This window comes from Mesitornis unicolor, unplaced genomic scaffold (genome assembly GCF_000695765.1).
Source record: "Mesitornis unicolor isolate BGI_N332 unplaced genomic scaffold, ASM69576v1 scaffold25803, whole genome shotgun sequence".
NCBI classification, from domain to species: Eukaryota; Metazoa; Chordata; class Aves; order Mesitornithiformes; family Mesitornithidae; genus Mesitornis; species Mesitornis unicolor.
In genome coordinates this window covers 1-18043 of record NW_010175838.1, presented here as the reverse complement: position 1 = coordinate 18043, position 18043 = coordinate 1, and the positions used below count along the sequence as shown (strand labels likewise).

The 18043-nt window shown below is 41.6% G+C and overlaps 1 protein-coding gene across 1 annotated transcript in view; it reads right to left on the bottom strand.

Annotated features, from left to right (window-relative positions):
- Positions 1 to 17869, bottom strand: part of LOC104538368 (growth factor receptor-bound protein 10-like) — a 24673-nt gene extending 6804 nt beyond the window's left edge. Inside the window, 9 exon segments of the mRNA XM_010181545.1 lie at positions 1 to 74; positions 736 to 813; positions 3206 to 3304; positions 4394 to 4504; positions 5130 to 5267; positions 7938 to 8012; positions 10805 to 10920; positions 16617 to 16773; positions 17633 to 17869. The exon segment at positions 1 to 74 is cut by the window's left edge and continues 1 nt beyond it. Of these exon segments, the coding sequence (XP_010179847.1) occupies positions 1 to 74; positions 736 to 813; positions 3206 to 3304; positions 4394 to 4504; positions 5130 to 5267; positions 7938 to 8012; positions 10805 to 10920; positions 16617 to 16773; positions 17633 to 17677 (893 nt within the window). The 5' untranslated portion in view covers positions 17678 to 17869.
- Positions 17870 to 18043: the final 174 nt, after the last annotated feature.

The window sequence follows — 18043 nt, the reverse complement described above, 5'->3', positions numbered from 1 at the left end:
GCAGGATTTTCAATAACTCTTCCTATTTGCCCCGAAAAATCCATTGCTACTAGTGAGTTTTCAGATACACTTCTCTGAAAAGGAATTGTCACTTGTTTCAAAAAACAGGGAAAGAAAAAACCACCTTGAGAGTTTCATTTTAAAATGTTTTGGTTTCAGAAGACTGTCCAAAGTTATCCTTCAACAGCACAGAAAATACGTCTCATTTTTTTTCTCCCAGAAGATTCGCAGACACCAAAATAGAAGGCTTTTCTTTTTAGGCCATAGGGGAGGGAGAGGATTCAAAGGCTGAGAATAAAATCTGTATTGCTCAAGTTGCCCACTTGCCCTGTTACTATCCTTAAGTCATTTTCAGGGCTAGTTGAGATCCAAATACAGGATCTTCACTTTTAGATAGCTCCCAGTCAGCTCTTGGCCCAACGTATTTCGGAAAATTTACGTGTTAGTTTTGCCAGACCTAAGCTGGCTTTTGCAGAGACAGCCAGATGTCTCTGTACTGTACATCTCAAAGTGCCTGACGGATCCAAGACTCTTCAATCATGTGGATCGTGTAAGCCTACGATAATGGAGAGCCAATCACGTAAACTGAACTCACGCGAAATGTGAACTTTACGTTGATTTGCTACACAATGCGGAATTTACATTTCTTAGCGTAAAATTTTCCACTTTTAAAATGCAGAAGCAAATGTATCTTTTCCAACGGGATACATTAACGAGGTAAAGTTTATTACTTACTACTGGAGTGGAAAAGTGTGGAAGCATGGCTTTTCTCTGCTGGGGAATTCTGTAATTCTGATACAGTAGCATTCCATACTGCCAACAGAAATAGAAATGCAAGGACATGATTATTCAAACATACACCCTAGGAAAATAAGCTGTAGTGATTTCATCATACCACTTACGCTGGAGCAAGGTGCCACCAGTTTATTATTTTCCTGATCAGAAGCTGTCGCAAACCAACTGGCATTGAGTAACAGCAATGGGCAGGTGGCAACCAAGCAGTAAATATGCATGACAAGTTTTATTTAAAAGACAGCCCTTGTACGAGCCTGAGTGAAACACACAGGTAATTTCTGCCACTCTCAGCTATCACCATGTCTCCCTTGTAGAACACAAGCTTGCACTCCAGGTCAGCGCACACAAACTATCTCCCTCTCTTTTTATCCTCTAGTAATGTGAACTTAAAAAAAGTTCTGTGTAAGTAATTCAAACTCAGTTTTATAATGATAAAAAATAAGAACCTGTTTAATTCGCTAGCTCTTTTACTGAATTTCAGTGGGAAATAACACTTTTGGTACTTTTGTCATCCTTATAAAAATAAGGTGACTGAATTCCAGTCATGCTTCTTGTTGAACATGATAAATTTTAGCAACACTGCTGGCTAGGATGGTAGGAAAACACCTACTCAGTGCCTTCCCTAGAGGCACAGTGCTGAAGTATAGAAACATTGCTTACTGAATGTTCTAACTGAAATGGTATATATAATTTTGTAAACAGGGTAATGTATGACTATGGAAATGTAAAACAGTAGGTAAATATAAAGGAGGGTCATGGCAACAGCCTTGGGGCACAGTCTTAATTTTCCCTGTCTATACATCCTTAATAATCTTTCAGTGTTGCTTAAAAACAAACCCTATTTTTTTCCCCTAGTGTTAACTGCCTAAAGGTGAATGTTACATGCCAGTACACACAAATTACTGCCATACAGTACTGCTGCTGCCACCAGGCCATACTACAAAGAAAGATTCCTCTGAATGGTCACAGCAAGATGCACGTCTACATACTTGGAAAGAATTATTCTGCACACTGTGAAGGCTTTTCCTTGCCATTCAGGAACGTTAGCACCTTGACCAGCATAACTAATTTCTTCAGAACAAGTGGTATCTTCAAGGCACAATTCACTACAATTACCTGATCCTCTGTTCGAGCACTTTCCCCACAATGCAAAATTCTGAGTAAATAGGGAAAGTAAAGGACAGCTGAGAAGCAGCACTGCAAATTGCCTGGGGACTAAAATTCTTACCATAATTGTTAGTGTGTATTAAACATGAGTCAAGTACCTGGAGAGCGGATTATGAGGTATCAACTCCACAGAAATCAAATATGCATCTTGTAACTGGAATTGCTTCCTGCATCCTGGCCCATACTATGGCTAGTGCACCTGCTTCTGTAACAACTTAAAACAGGAATTTCTGTGCTGCAACACAGTCTCTTATAATTATCAGATGAGATAATATTTGGAGAGCATTCAAACAGATGCACTCTGGTTTGGAAGGTGATCACTTAATCCAGATGGAGAACAGGCATTGCATCTCCATACCCGCAGGCCTAGGAGTCTGATCTGCTCTCCCTACGCTTACAGGGTTTTGCACCATAGACAGTCTGCACAGGGAGAGGAGCAGGTAACTGCAGCAAACATTTGTCATGTCTTGAGGATAAATGAATGACGGAAACTTTTTTAAAAGGGAGGGGAGAAATAAACAATGCTTATGCAGCTATAGGAGACTGCGGCTTTTCCTAGTCAAAGCCACACGTGAGAAATGATAAAACCTCACACTCTCTCTGATGCACCCACTCCCTTCCAGCTCTTTGGACGCTGGAATGCATCTTCGTCAGCAGGTGCCTGTGAAATGCTGGTGGGAAACAGGGCATTTTGGCAGAGAGGGGTGTGCAAGGTTCTCTGACATGGGCTGCTATATAAGCAGGAACAGTGACTCTCTTCATTCAGGTTGGACAGACCAAGCGCTCGCAGTGCCCCTGGGTTACAGGGCACATTTTGGGCATGGCCTGGCATGTGGCAGCCACCAGCAGGACGCTGGTGTGCTGACCTCAGTGGCCGGAGGGAACAATTGCGCCTTCATTTCCAAATCTGAAATTACCTGTTTGCTACAGAGAGAGCCAAAGTTGCATAAACTCAAGGTTCTTCTTCCTATTTTGGTGGACACATATCTAGTATCAAGTACTGCTTGACTACTAAGCTCACTAAATTTACTAAAATTATACTTTAGTCATACATGGAAGGAATTGAGCTCAGTCCTGTGTTTAAAAACCTAGGAGGGACAGGTCTACCTGGTATTTTGCTCTTAGCTGTATCATTTTGGAGGCAGATGATGTTTAAGAACATATAGGTGTTTTCTCATGATCAAAATAACAAATGCAACTGAACTATAGGTGTAGCTCTATCCACACAGAAGAGATTAGGTACCTTGAGGAGTCGAAAGGCAGTCATCCAGCACGTCCTGCTTTGCTCATCCTCAGCACACAACAACCTCAGTTCCTTAGTTTCATTTCTCACTCTGTTGGGCTATAAAGTATTAGAGGGAAGTCAGCTACATTCAGTAGAACACCAGCAACACTGTAAGTTTACTGCAGAGTAAAGGCAAGTATGGTATTAGTCTAAGAACTGGCCAGAAAAAGCTCACACCACCCTGGTTTAAAGCTCAGGAGAGGATAAGCATGCTTTGAAAGAAAACACCTTCTCAGTTGGGTCCAGCAAGATTAACATCAGTGCCTGCTTTGAAATACTCTGCAGTTCTCCCAGTTACAAGAACAAGACATTTGGGCCATGCTAGAATCAGAACCAAGTTGTTTGAGGTTTTTTTCCCTTAGAACTGTGAGAAGTTTTATGAGTGCCCATTTTGAGATGAAGAACCAAACTTTCTGTAACTGAAGGTTACGTCAAGTCTGCTTCCATTAGTTCAGGATCTGTCCTGCAGCCGGTCTCTACTCTCTGAGGCAAACCCATGTTGTCCAGCTCTGGAATGGCTGCTAGGAAGGAGACTACTTCACTGCTGAAGTATAAAACCACCTTTATTTTATCCCAGCTTTATTTTCTTCTCAGAAAATTACATGGAGCTTTGAAATACTTTCCAACCCTATCCATCAGTACAACAGTTTTTAAAATCCTCAAAGGCAATTGCTTATTCTTATTTCCATTTCCCAAGACAATTTTCTTCAACTAAATGCAAACCTCTGGTCCACAGTAGTGGTACGATTACACCCAACTGGAGCTTGATCCTTTGCTGCTATACAGTTTTGGTGCTTGCTGTCCAGAGAAACTTTCCTATTCAATTAGAGTACTTGGAAAAAAAAATTCCTATGTGAGCTGAAGCCAGGCCCCCTCACAGGCACGCCATGCTTCAGCACTGAGCTGATCCTGCACAGAAATTTCCCAAGCCAAAGAAGCACCAGATAAAGTGTTAAAGTGTCACATAAAATGATGGCAAGATTCACAGGACACGCCTGCCAAACGAAAGATGTTAAAGATCAAGTCCTCATGACAGAAATGCTTGCAGAGTTTGACATGCAAATCCCATTTAGCTGGGGGGTGAGGGGGACTCTTGAGCTACCAAAACTGTCTTGAACTTTAGAAGAACTTCATTAGAAGAAATACCTTTATACAAAATCCATACTCTGCAGGTGCATTGTACAACTTCTTGCCTGCTATCAACGAGAAGATATTGCTGTCTTCTAGGTCAGCCAACAATTGCAAATGTCTTGGCTCCTGGGGAAATAATGTGTTTTATCTTAGGTAAGTGTAAGATCCTGGAAGACTTTGCTGCAAGCTCTGCAGTCTCTCCAGACCAATCTCCAACAGAGGGCAGTGTCTGAACACTGTGCTCCTCTCTCAAGCAGTCTGAAGTGGACACAGCTTGTCGTCACCTTTTAAACATCCGCCTACTAGCAGAAGGTGCTCTATACAAGAAGCTCACAAAGTACTTATTCAAACACACGACATTAAAAATGGCATAACCTATTACATTGCTCCTGAGAAAACTGAAAGTTAGAGAATATAAAATACTGTTTAAAGTATCATTTAAACTAAATTAATGACCCATGTGCTTGGAGAGCATGATTTCCCTTGCTAACCTTGTTAGCACAACTGCAGTAGCCACAATTATGTTGCCTGGCTAGTTTGGGTTTATTGTATAACAATGCTGGATAGCTGTTCTCATGCACTGAGGGCCCAGGCCTTGACTGTCATTTGATCATGGCTTGCTTATCTTTTTCTGTGCAGTCAAAAAGGGAACACTGTGTGCAGATATTTAAAAACCAGCAAAAAATGCCCACTGTAAAAGCAGAAAATGCTTTCACATGCTAGTACTGCGCAGCTTCTTTTTTAATCTTACCTTTGAAGTTCCTTTTGTAGAACAATAAAGTCCTGATCTCCTCAAACACACATACAACTTCTTCCACGATTTCCTTCCCAGCTCTTTCACATGCAAGAAACCTTGAATTTCAGGGCAGCTACTGGAGTTTAAAAAGTTCTGTTGGAGAAGACAATGTAAGTGAGGATTGTGTACTATGGAGGATCATAAAATAGTCACTGTATTTGCAAAACAGAGAAGCAAATGCCAAATCACAGTTTCACATTATGCTTAAACTGACCTAGATGTTTAAACTGGTTTGTGACCAAAATGGATATTCCTGCTCCTCCTGTTACATCTGCCTAGCTAACTACTCCTGCCACTGACATTTTCCTGTTCTCGATTATCAATACTGAAATCTCCAAAAGGCTAACATTTCTCTGTATCCCCACTGTTCTCGCACTTGGCCTGAAGGGATGCAAAGTAAGCTTATTAATTCTTAAAATAATACCTTGGCACAACAATTCTGGCAACTAGTCTAACTTGGAAACATTGCCCAAAATATCCAACTTTATCCTGAAGTTTTAGAATGGAAACAGCCCATTTCAGGTGTTCCCACATTGAAGTCTTACATAGTGCATGCACCTGTCCCAAGACCAGAAGTATGACAGACAATATTTAACTCAAAATGAAATGTAGAGCCATTAAATAAGTGTCAGCAATTATACGAGACTTCAAGATCCAGAAATATTTGATTTGCAATACTTCAAAGGAAGGAAGTATTAACTATGTTTAGTGAACTGATGGATTGCTCCCTTAATACAATGGGCCAGACTTTTAAATGACAGAGGTCTTGCTCGGTAAGTTAAATGCCAAACTAATACATTCTGTAGTAAGGAGCCAAATGCATAAATCTGGTTGGCCTACGAAAACAGATCCTTCTGGCTTCAATGCTATTGTTAAGACTGAAAAGACTAGCTCTTAATGCAGTATATGGTGTTTCTGAAATGATATTTCTGAAGTGATATTTAATATTTTTCCCTATTCTGTGTGTAATTAAAAACAGCGCGCTTGCACAGTGTTTGAGGTGGCCTCAGATGCAACACACTTGATGACTCCTGGACTACAGGAAGTTCACCTTCAACAAATTACAGTCATCACTGAAATGATGAAAAATGGTTGTTTTTTTTGAAAGGTGTATTCAATACAGATGCTTGAAGGCAGACTGTTCCTTATGATTGAACAATGAACCCAAGAGAATGTACCCATCTTCTCTGCTGCACCCTCTCACGCTGTTAACCCCTGTGACTTGAATGCTTCTCCAAGACTGTACCCAACTGAGCCTTCCCAGAAGCAAACTCTCGCATCTCACAAGGTGCAAGGTTTTCCTTCCACTACTGCTTGAGTTACCCTAGGTTGGAAACGTTTCCATTTTCAAGAATATCTTGCTCTTTTAGCGAGTTCTGCTGCCCATGTTAACAAACTCACTTCTCCACTTATACTGTGGGAAAAGGGTCCAAAAGAGTCCAAGCACCTCTGTTCCTAGCAGTCTGTGGCAATGCCTGTTCACGCCACTTTTGGTGCCTGATTGCAACCTCATTGCACCTGACTTTCATTTTTAATTCCAGAAATAGCTTTGATTTTGGTATTGTTTCCCAGCTGAGAGTGGACGCTGATGTTTTAAATTCCTCTCAGTGAACCTGGAGCCAGTATCTGATGGATTTTGAAGTGGTTGCGGGACAAATTGAGTGCACTGGTTCAAAAGTCAGTGGAATCTTCTTGTATTTAAACAGAGTCAGTGCATATCTGCAGACATGCAAAATGACAGAAATCAAGCTAAAATCAGTTATCTGTATGTATGTTTTCTTCATATATTTGTGCCTTCTGCTTTATAAATTTGCCTGTTATTCACGGCACTGTCTTCCAGGCATCATGGTCTTGTATTTTGTACATAGTACTCTTTTTAATAAGCTCTGTTTTAATTTGGCCTCCTGAGTTGATGTCCCACATTTGAGAAAACAACTAAACTGAAAAAGATGTAGACTACAGGGTTTAGATTGGAGTGCTTAAACTGAGAGGTTTAAGCTAATGAGTTACTGGTCAGAGAGGCAGCCCACCCTTCAGCACAATCCTTGGAGGCCAACCAACTGTGCCACCACCACAGTTCCTTCATAAGCAAGAAACTGCACAGAGGTATCAAAAATACCGGTGCACGTGCCACTGCCACGCAGATTACACAACTCTACCAGCACATACGCGTAAGGTACGCACCCCTGTAATTTAACTTGGGGAGCTTTAAATGGGAGTACTTTGCAAATACTACATACACTTTTCAGTAACTACTTGCACTGACTTCTTAGGGAATTCTCATTCTACACCAAAGAGCAGCTAGTTTGCTGAACCATGGGGAAGTCGGTCCTTAGTGTTAATTCTTGCCAAGCACAAACATGAGACATAAAAAGCAAAAGCAAACTCTCCTCTCGCCATCTCAAGCCCATCTTCTAATGTACACATGCATTATTACATTTTCTCCTATGCTATAATGTGGAGTACAGAAGAGTACTTCTGCTTTGCTTTTAACACAGTAAATTTGTTTTTCTAGAAATATATCTGCTGAGACTGCTCTAGGAACAACACTAGGTGGCCAAACCAGGTACCCACAGAGTAAGTTAAATATTAACGGAACAAATATGTATGAACATAGCTATTAATACGTTGTGTTAAAAAGCTACACCTCAATGGCACTAGGTAAGATCTTTGTCAGATATTTTCAGTATTAGTGCCCTATGCTAACTCACTAAACTGGTCTTTCTCTGACCACTTTGTGTCCATACCCGTAACTTACAGTACCTGCAAAAGTTGTGACTGCGGGATACTGCCATTTGTTTGCTGGCACCAGGCAACCATTTGCTCTGGAAAGAAATTCTAGACACAAAAAGAGAAGACAATTGGAAGTCACATTATATTTGAACACTTTTACATAGAACAAGCGGAATTTTCTTGCAGTCATTAATTTTATGAAACTATCACTCTTAAATCAGTTTGGAGATCCCCTGACACAGAAAGCAATACTGGGGCTTTCAAGTGAAGTTCTTCTCTTCCTCCTGCTCACCCAATGCCCCTGTAGACAGAATGTGGATTTTAAAAATATCTGACATGCAGCACTTTGTAAGCGCATTTTCCCTTCACTTCCTCTTCTACTGAGGGCTTTTAGGGATCTCTAACAGCCTCTGCTTCCTAGGAAAGGACAAGATCAGTGGTCCTGCAGGCTGGATATGCAGTGACTCTAGCTTATTGCATATTCTGCCATCAAATTTCTGGGCTTCCCTCTCCATCCCAAAAAGGCCATTCAGTGAACAAACTCTCTGTAACTCCACCTGCCATGTGGCAGATGCAGAACAGGAGGAATAAGAAGTTTTCTCTACCCTCATGGGGTAAGCTGGATGCAAATGCATTGCAAGAAGTCTCAGGCAGGGACGCTGCGGGATCTGCAGTATGAACACCTTTGCCTTTGATAGCACTCTCTATCCAAAATACAGTTCTTCAGTGCTGTATCTCTTGACCCTAAAACCTGCTCAGTCCCTCAGAAGGCTCCAAAGTGCCATTTGCAGGCCTTAATTTTGAGAAAGTGCTCATGTGTGACTGTTGATGCTTTCATTTGGTTGTTCAACAGCCAGGTTATGCTCAGGGCTTCAAACCCTTCAATCTGTCAAGAGAAAAGCCCGCTGCCAAATCTATGCCTGTATGTTTATATATTAGGGTAACATCACAGAGCCCAGCGTTTTTTTCTTGTAAGGACAGGTCAGCATACAGTCCATGAAGTGAAATAATAAAAACTGAATGAGGACACATGTGCAATAATTAGGCTCTGTGTCACATGCCCTGCTTCACATGCTGGATTTGAATAATCTCAAAGCAGGCATCTACCTCCTTTCCCCCAGCCCACAAAGACAGAAGCAAATATTGTTCAACACACAAACAGGTGCTTCTATAGAGCTTTCCGATGTCAAGCATCTGGTACAATATCTCATTCATACTGAATCTTTGCATGACAAAGGTCAGACAGTTTTCTGACTGCTAAATCAATGCCTTGACTTCAGATTTATTCCTCCAGTTCCCCTTTTCATTTGCCATGTTTTAAAATGCCTATATAATTCGGTACACTGAATTCACTATGCACAGCAATGACATTAAGTCATTCTTGAAGTTTTTAAACATTATTTGAAGCATGAAGACATGCAGAAATGCCTGAAATAAAGCAAAGACTGATTATAACAAGATGAATCACAACAGAAACGTTTTTAGTTTAGAACATTCACCACCCTTCAGACAATATAAATTTCAGCCTTTAGGGCACAAAGAGAAGGACTGAAGAGGAATCACCCTTCTGCCCAGGTAAGCTGCACAATGAATTACGAAAGCTAGCATTTACCAGCCTCTCTTGAGTAGAAACAGCACCATATGGCAACAGCTAATGCAACGGATAGGGAGCCCTCGCATTCTTACACCCAAAGAATGATTTATTCTCTGATTGCGGGAGCCTGGGACTGAATGCCAAGCATTCTGGGTTTTATTCCCATGCTCTGTTATTAATTAAAGTATATCACATGAAACCAGTGTGCTAGCTCCTGTGATACCAAAATTTCTGTACAACACTCAGATGTTCATAGGTTATCAGATGGGAAGATCAACAGAAGTGAAAAATTGCAAACACTCCCTGTACAGAAATGTTTCACACAGCCAGTCAAGGCACAGCCTCTGAAACAAGCGCTGGCAGATGACAAATGTACGTGCAAGCACACGTGCGAGGATGCAGCAACTGTGCATTAGCGTCTATGAGGAAAGGAACGAGTTTATCACCCGCAGTAACTTCAACAGTGAGTTTTCGTGTGACTGCACGTATCTATTTTTTCTTCTGCTCAACTGACCCAAAATCTGTTTTCACCTAAACTACTTCTGGGTTATCTTCCTTCAGCTACCTAGAGGAGTCGCACCAGCTGACATCGGTTTGTATCAACAGCCCATTCCAACTTAATTTGTTTAGATGAAATGTGAAAAATGATACCCAAATAAGTGGTTACACCGCCAACAGTTTAAAATTACAACATTCAAAGGCTCTTACAAATCCAGGAATAAGTCTAGGGATGACATAACAATACTTTTCAAGCATGGATATACATGAGGACATAGAGAGGGTGAGTTACTATGACCAGTAAAGAAGGCAGAGCACACTAGCATAGCACAGCCACGGGTGACACTGTTCAACACATACGACGACAAACGGGAAATTCCTTGTATGCAGTAAGCCCTTTAGGGGTTACCCAGAGGGGTTTTTTTAAATTATTACTATCAGAAATTAAGAGTTTTGGATACTACAGGCTACGTGATCAATTCGCTTCAAACCAAGTAACACTGAAGATAAGAAGTAAATTGCGCTTCTTCTTAAACCAACAAAGTTTTCCCTGTCTTGGTCACTCTCCAACATAACAGTAGTCATTTTGAAACAACTATCTTTGGTAACTTGAAAACACTTGAGGTTTTTACGCTAGGACGAAAGCATAAGGAATGTAAATGTTGTTTAAAATCTCTCTGGAAAGAATCCTGTTTGTTGGTTGTTCTTTTTTTAAATAGATGTTTAAGACATAACAGCACCCAGCAATGTTACTGCAGTCCATCCCTCTCTCTGAGGTGTAAACAACTGAAGTAATGAGACTTACCATGGGATTTTTGAAAAATTCGTATTTTGCGTAATTCTTCCTGAACAAAAATTTACTTTCACTTCCCATTGTAGACTCGACTTGAACTATGAGCTCATGATCTTCCAAGCATCTCTCTGTGGAAAAAGAACAGGATGTTAACACACAGCCAACCAGCAGAAGCAGCAAGAACAACTTCCAAAGAACAGGAGCAGAACATCCCAGTGCAATTCCATTATGTTTTAAGAAGTTAACAAAACATATCACAGATTTCGAACTATAATTCTGCGAGGCATTTAAAGGAACTAGGGTGTAAGCATTACAAAGTTTAACATTACATGGCAGTGTTCTTCAATGATTTCCTACATCAGGGCTTCACAAGCACAGATTTTTCAGATTTTTTGTGTGCAGTAGCTTAAATAAGACATGCGAACCTCTTCTTTTGGCACTTGCTGTATGTTGTGGAACTGGCAAGGTAGACAGATTTAAGGGGAAAAAAGCTGCAGAGAGGCCAGCATTAGGTCTTGAACTATCACAGAAATACAGTGTCCTGTTTGATCACACTCTATAAAACCAGTTCATTTCAAGGTGAACTTCAGGCCTTTATTGTAGATGCCAGACAATGGGGTTTATTATGAAAGAGGTCACAGGATCTACTTTACAGGAATACTGACAGAGACAAATGTTTTGTACACAAGACAGGGCAATTTTCTGCTCTAGATTTGGTTACAAGGTAACTCCCCATAACCACCACTTCTCTGGTCAAAAGAATGGCACATCAAAGCATGAACAGATAGCTTAACAAATCCAATTCCCTGAAAGCAGTAACTCAAAAGGCAGCAACCGGGCTAAGCGTGCACTACTTAATGAACCCGTTATCTTGGCAAAGCTTCAAAAGTTTCTGAGAAAATATTTAGGTATTTTTCAAGTCTTGATAGTCAGTACTTTCATCCCTTACGTAACAGGAAATAAAAAATGAGGCCGAACAAAAAATAACTTTTGCAAAGTTCTATCCAAATGCATGTGACTTGCTGGCCGAAGTTTGGAGAGTCCCACCCCCGCTTCGTGTTCCTGCATTCTCGCATTCCCACAGTTTGAAACGCCAGGCTGCCACCCGAGTTCCTTGCGGTGTTTTCAGGACAGAAAGCAAGTAGTCACTGGGATCTCAAAAAGCAGAAAGCTCTTGAATGCCACTTGAATTATTCAATTTAGCAGATTAATGTAAGTTCTCTGATTGAAAATTTAACCTATGTCTGGATGATCCCATTGCCTTTTTCACCTGCATTTCGATTGTCAGCCATCACCAGCTCATTGATGACTTCAGCATTTACCGTGCATCTGCAATGCCCAGCCTTGCTATAGGTTGCGTTTCAAGGGGTTAACACTGAGGATTTTCCATACTGGGCTGCTCTCAAGTGAAGAGCTGTTTCTTAGTGCGCTAGCCATAACACCACTTTTAAGGGGTAGTTCTTTGACAAATGTATGCAACAATACTGCTGTTGGTAGCAGTTATTAAGGACTTTTTGCACCACCTGAGCATTCATCACCTAAACATCCACATTATGTAGGGGCTTCACAGGTGAAGTTTCAGGTATTGCTGCTCATCTGTTGCCAGTGTCATGGTTTTAGGCAACTGGTTAAGCCAAATCTCCTCCACACTGTGATGAGGACAGTGGGCCTATGAGGGTGGAGGGCTTTTTTGTTTTGGAAACCATGCTTCCCCCAGAAAACATTTAATTATGTTGGTGTGAATCTTCATCACAGTATGAACTCTGAAAGACCACTGCCTGCTGCTGTCATTGCACAAAGATGTGGCCCTTGCTTTCCTAAGACACTGAAGACTGCTGGCCTAAGGGCAGGGACAAACCACATCCTGTTCATTCCGTCCTGAGGAAATGCAGTAGAGGTGAACATTTGCCAATTTGTCTTCTATTTTGATAGCTAGTTTGTGTAAATATACCCAGTGACTGTTTCTTAGATGCTTTAGGCAACTGATCCAGACGTATTACTTTACCAAATCAAGACTTTTGAGATTCTGTGGTGATACTCCCACTGCTTTAATGTTTCCCTTTTCGTTTTGATGGTGAAAGCCATCTTGAAGAAAAGGTGCAGCATTTAATAGCACATGCATGTGAAAAGGAAGCCAGTCCTGGTCAGTTTGCTACTAATTCACCAAAGTTGTACATTTCGGAAGTCCTTGGTAATCAGCACCCAGTTAGTATAAATGGGATGAACTGCCACTTGACACACCAGCAACCCACACCTCAGCCATGCTTTGAGGTTCCTGCTTTGCTTTTTGAACTATGAAATGTTCCAGAAATGTCTCTTTTTAGTTTATCTGATAAGCTCAACTCAGTCTCCTCTACACGTTCCTAGATAGGACAAACTTTTTTTTTCCCTCCTCCAAAACTGCCTGTACTATTTACCTAAACTTCTACAGAAATTTAGACATGATAGAAGATGGGAAAAGGAGCTGGATTCCATCATGAACGATTGCCAGGCATGGCCCGAAACTTCCAACTAGAGAATCCCTACAAATGACAGGTGGACTGAAGTGTGAAACAGCCCGCTCTGTTGTAGTATTTTAGCAAGCACTGTGTCAAACTGTTCCACTTTTAATTTGTTCAGATTAAGGCAAATCAAATTCAATGCACATGTAAACAAATCTATGTGCAAAACTTGCAGCAATTATTTCTTCTAACCCTACATATATTTCAGAGCCTTACTACTTTTCTTGCCTGCTTCAACTATATTAAGTAAGATGTACGGTCAATTTTGGAGCTGGAAAAATGAGGTTTGTAGGTAGGGATTCTTTCAGTGCCCAGACACATACTATCATGACAGTCTGTCTTTATCATTATTATTATTTCTGTTAATGTCCAATACAGATAACTCAGTCCCTGTCCTAAACTGATGCTAGTTAAGCATGGGGTATCTCATAGGGAGACTACTACATTTCACTAACACGTTGGGTGTATTTCTAGTTGCAAATGAAATAATGGGACCAATTCAAGTTTCACAGACTGCTTAAACCTTGACCATAAAGTGGTTTAGATACTAGTGGCACAGGGCAGCAGGAACCACTTCCATATGCCAAATCTATGCAAGTCTGACGGTAAATTGTCATACCACTGCCTCCAGTGTGAACACAAATACTTTGTGCAGTCCCATAGCTGTCTGAAGGCATTTGCAAGCACACGTGTTATTTGGAATACCCTTGACTACATGTGCAAAGTAAGCAGCCAGGTGAAGAAGGTTTCTGAAGAACTGGAACCTAGATCACCACAATGATAGATACTCTGCTGGCTTCAAAAACTGCCGCTTGTCCTCAGTCTGCTCAAAAGTAAAAAGATGAACTGGTCCTGCAAACTGAGCTCTTTTTTTCTTTTGGAAAGTAATATTAGGCAAGATGGGGGGGTGGGACGGGACAGGAGATAAGTGAGCTCAATGAAGGAACTCACCTCTTTTGGTGGGCTTCAAGATTACCATCTACAGCACTAAGCCAGCAAGGATGTCTTGAGTAAGAAATAATGTCGTCCGGAAACACAGAATTCTCACTGCTCTTAAACCATATTTCTTTCCACCCTGCTAAGTATCTCCTTGCTATTGTTTCATAATTATACTAGCAATCTTATTTCTAGAGGGAAAAATATGGAACATCAGACAGTTGATAATAACTTCACCTAAAGTGCAGACAGATTACTACGTTGATCTGACAGCCTCTGAAATACAGGGAAGCATTTAAGCTACTAAGAAGCTAGAAGTAAGCAGCCATATAACAAAAAATTCAGACTGGGTGAACGCATGAAAGTTGGTATTTAAAGTTTACTGAGTATGTCACGGAGTATACTTTGATCTCCAAATACAAGAAATTGGCTGTTGTCTCCCGTTAAATGAACTCTTTTATTCCCTTTCCTGTCCACATCCTTTCAAATATGTGAAATCTCTATCGTTACATCCTTTCCTGACACCTTAAATACTTTTCTCTTTGTCTGTTCGCTTTGCACCCTCACGGGCTGCATCGCGTTGCACACAGATCTAATGCGTGGCCTACAGAGGAAAGCCCTGGAGCAGTCCCTGTGGAGCAAAGTTCAGTGGCTGCTGGAGCCCCAACCTGCACACCCCATTTCTCTGGGACAGCTGGGCCCCACTTTGTGCTCCAGTGTGAACAGAGGTCCAAGGCAGGCAGGTCCCCATGTATATAAATGCAGCCCGATAAGTATCTTGCTCTTTTCCCATCATTGTTAATTACCAAGTTATTTGTGTGTAAACAGAAGCTTTTGATTTCCTAATCAGCCTCCTGCCCGATTCATTCAGAGATGTCACACACCAGAGTTTGACAGCACAATTAGTCACCATGGAAGCTATTGTGATGTCACAAACACTGAATTGTGGCATCATTGAATGAATCTGGCAGGAGAAGGATGTTGGTCACAAAGGAGAAGGCTTCTGTTTACACAATACCTTGGTAATCAGCAATGATGGGAAAGAGAATATAGAAAAAGAGAGCCCGGTAGTTTAATGAGCATTGATAAAACTGAAAATCTGTAAAGGTTGTTAGAAGCACGCATGTGGCATATTAAGCTACAAGAGATAAAGGTTCTGTAATTTATACTCTAATTCTGCACCTCATCCTATGTCCTCGGAACTGAAAGTCTATCACAGACATATAGAAATGGGTGTTTCATGTTAATTTTTTCACATAATTCTATATTAGGAGAGCTACCCAATAAAACCATTAAATAATCACAATATCCTATGATTATATTTTTATCGGGTGCTCTTCTGTAGAGCAGTGAATTTATCTGCTTTTAACAGTATCGGTTTAGGGCATTACATCTCCAGCAAAATGTTTCCTTTTCTTATTTGTAAGGGTTCTGAATTACATTTTTAGACATAAAAAAACCTCTCTGTTAGCTACAGATAGCATTCACGATTCCAGTGCTGGTGATCACAGCTTATGATTTGTCTTCCTTTATTTTCTAGAAAAAATTCCCTGTGAAGTGTATCGACCAATACTCCAAATGCTACACTTTCTAAAGCGTTATTGTACGCTATGTAGAATTATAGATAGCATATCTGAGCGATATGCGGTTGCAAGCTGCACAGCAGAACCCGGCAACTAATCAGTGCCACAAAATAACAGGAAAAGGAAGACTGAATAACATGAGAGCCTTTCAGGTACTGTAATTAAACCAATTCACGGCGTTATTTAATTCCCCACAGTTCTTCCTCTTGCTGCCTTCTTGAAACTGTAACCATGACACCTTAATTTCAATCAGGTGAAGGAGCTGCTGCCTGGAGAGCAGATGCCACTGCTGGTCCAGAAATTGCCCGTGGCTTTGCGGGTGGTGCCACCATTTTTCCCCTGCCTGAAGTCAAGTTCAGCCAACCCCCTCCCCCACCTCAGCATGTCTAGCTCTCATAAGCATTACTGTAGGTATGCAGAGCCGAGTCTGTCCACCCAGGTCTCCCAGCTGGTGATGAGCTGAGCTGTTTCACAGGACCAGTACTCTAAGGATCAAGCTTAATTTGCCTAAGCTGTTTATTTGCAATAGCTTCAGACACAGCAAGGTAGCAACAGAGCGCTAGCGTGAAGATTAGACAATTATTTTTCTTTTTTATAATAAAAAAGCAGAAGATGGGAAATAAGAGAAGGACTTAACGCTTAACACATCAAAACGTAATATACAGAAAGCACGTATGTGACTTTGGCTAATTGTACAAATAAAAGCAGTGGGAAAAAAAACGTTTCGGCTGGAAGCACATTAATATGAATTACACATATTTTAAGTTCCCAGGTAACCATGCCACCCCTTTGACCGTTCCCTACCTAATCCTAGGTGAGGGTGATGCTCCACTAGAGTCCAGCTGTTATCATCCACACAATGACTTTTGTAAACGAGCAGCTGACAGAGGTCCCTGGCTGTCATGTCTGCTAGAATCTCGACCACTTTGCTTGTTCCATCTTCACTAAAGACTTTTACATCCTGCAACATAAAGGGTACACTTACAGATCAACAGCTCTCAACATAGGCAAACCACACAGCTACTACCGTAGAAAAGCATCCTCTTGGCATGAGGGTTCCCAGCACCTTGGGAGCCAGGACAAATGACATGGGTGATTCACTTTGTAACGCTTTCTCCTGATGACCCCTTGCCCTATTTCCCCTCCCCCCTCCCCAACACCTCCCTGCACTAAACAAAGATTCAGCAGGGTTAATATGACCACATACACAGAAAAAAGTGAGAGAGCAGGTTCTGTATAGAGCTGTGTAAGGGAAGCAAACGTGAAACAGTATCGGGAGTACTTCGGCAACAGTGGGCGAGAGAAATTACATCTAGGTAAACACACTCAATTTTCCTTGTGATCCCGTTTGAGGCCTCCGAGCATTTACAGAGGAGCAGGCCGAGACCCCAAAGATTAAAAATGGCTCTCTTGTTCCCCACTAACTTTTGATTGTTTCGCCTGGGGAAGTCCCACTTGCAGTTCGCCAGCGGATCAATTAGCTAGCACAGTCCACGCATTTCTCTCCCCGCCCCGACTCCTCTTTTGATCCTAGCTGGAAAGTAGTTCGAAACCAAACGTGCATACGTTGCACATCCTAAATATTAATGGAGATGAGAGAACAAGTCAGGAACCTTCTCCCCACCTCCTGAATTATACAGATGCTTTCCTCTTTGCATTGTTCTGCTCAAGCGAGAGACACTTGCCACAAAATTATTCCTCCGGGCGAACGTGCAGGTCCAAGATTCAAATTGACTCTGCATTTAAAACGCTCTACATCCTAGCAAGAGAAGGCGAACCTAACAAAAACCTGGAGGGTAATTCGATATGGAAAATCTTACCTCAACGGCACGTAAAAGGCAGCAATCGGAAGAACAAGATGGCATTTTAAATAGAGATTGCCTCTGGAGAGAGTTTGTTCTCTGCCTCCGCCGCCCCTTTGTAGCCTATGGCTGGGCGCCCGGGGTGCCGGCGGTGTCAGGGGACGGCGGTACCGTACCTGTCACGTAGCCCCTGCTATGGGGACTGTTTCTGGGGAGGGAAACAACTCTGCCAGAGCTCCACTCAAAGGGTTACACGCAATCTTTGCGGTAGTGAATCAAACCACACTGTGTAGACCAATCCTAGCCCTCCCTCCGACTGATGTAATCATTTCCCACACACTATCAGACTTCCAAATTATTCCCGCCCCCCCAACCCCCCCCAAAAAAAAGAAAAATTACAAAGGAAATTTGTTTTTATGACCACCCGCG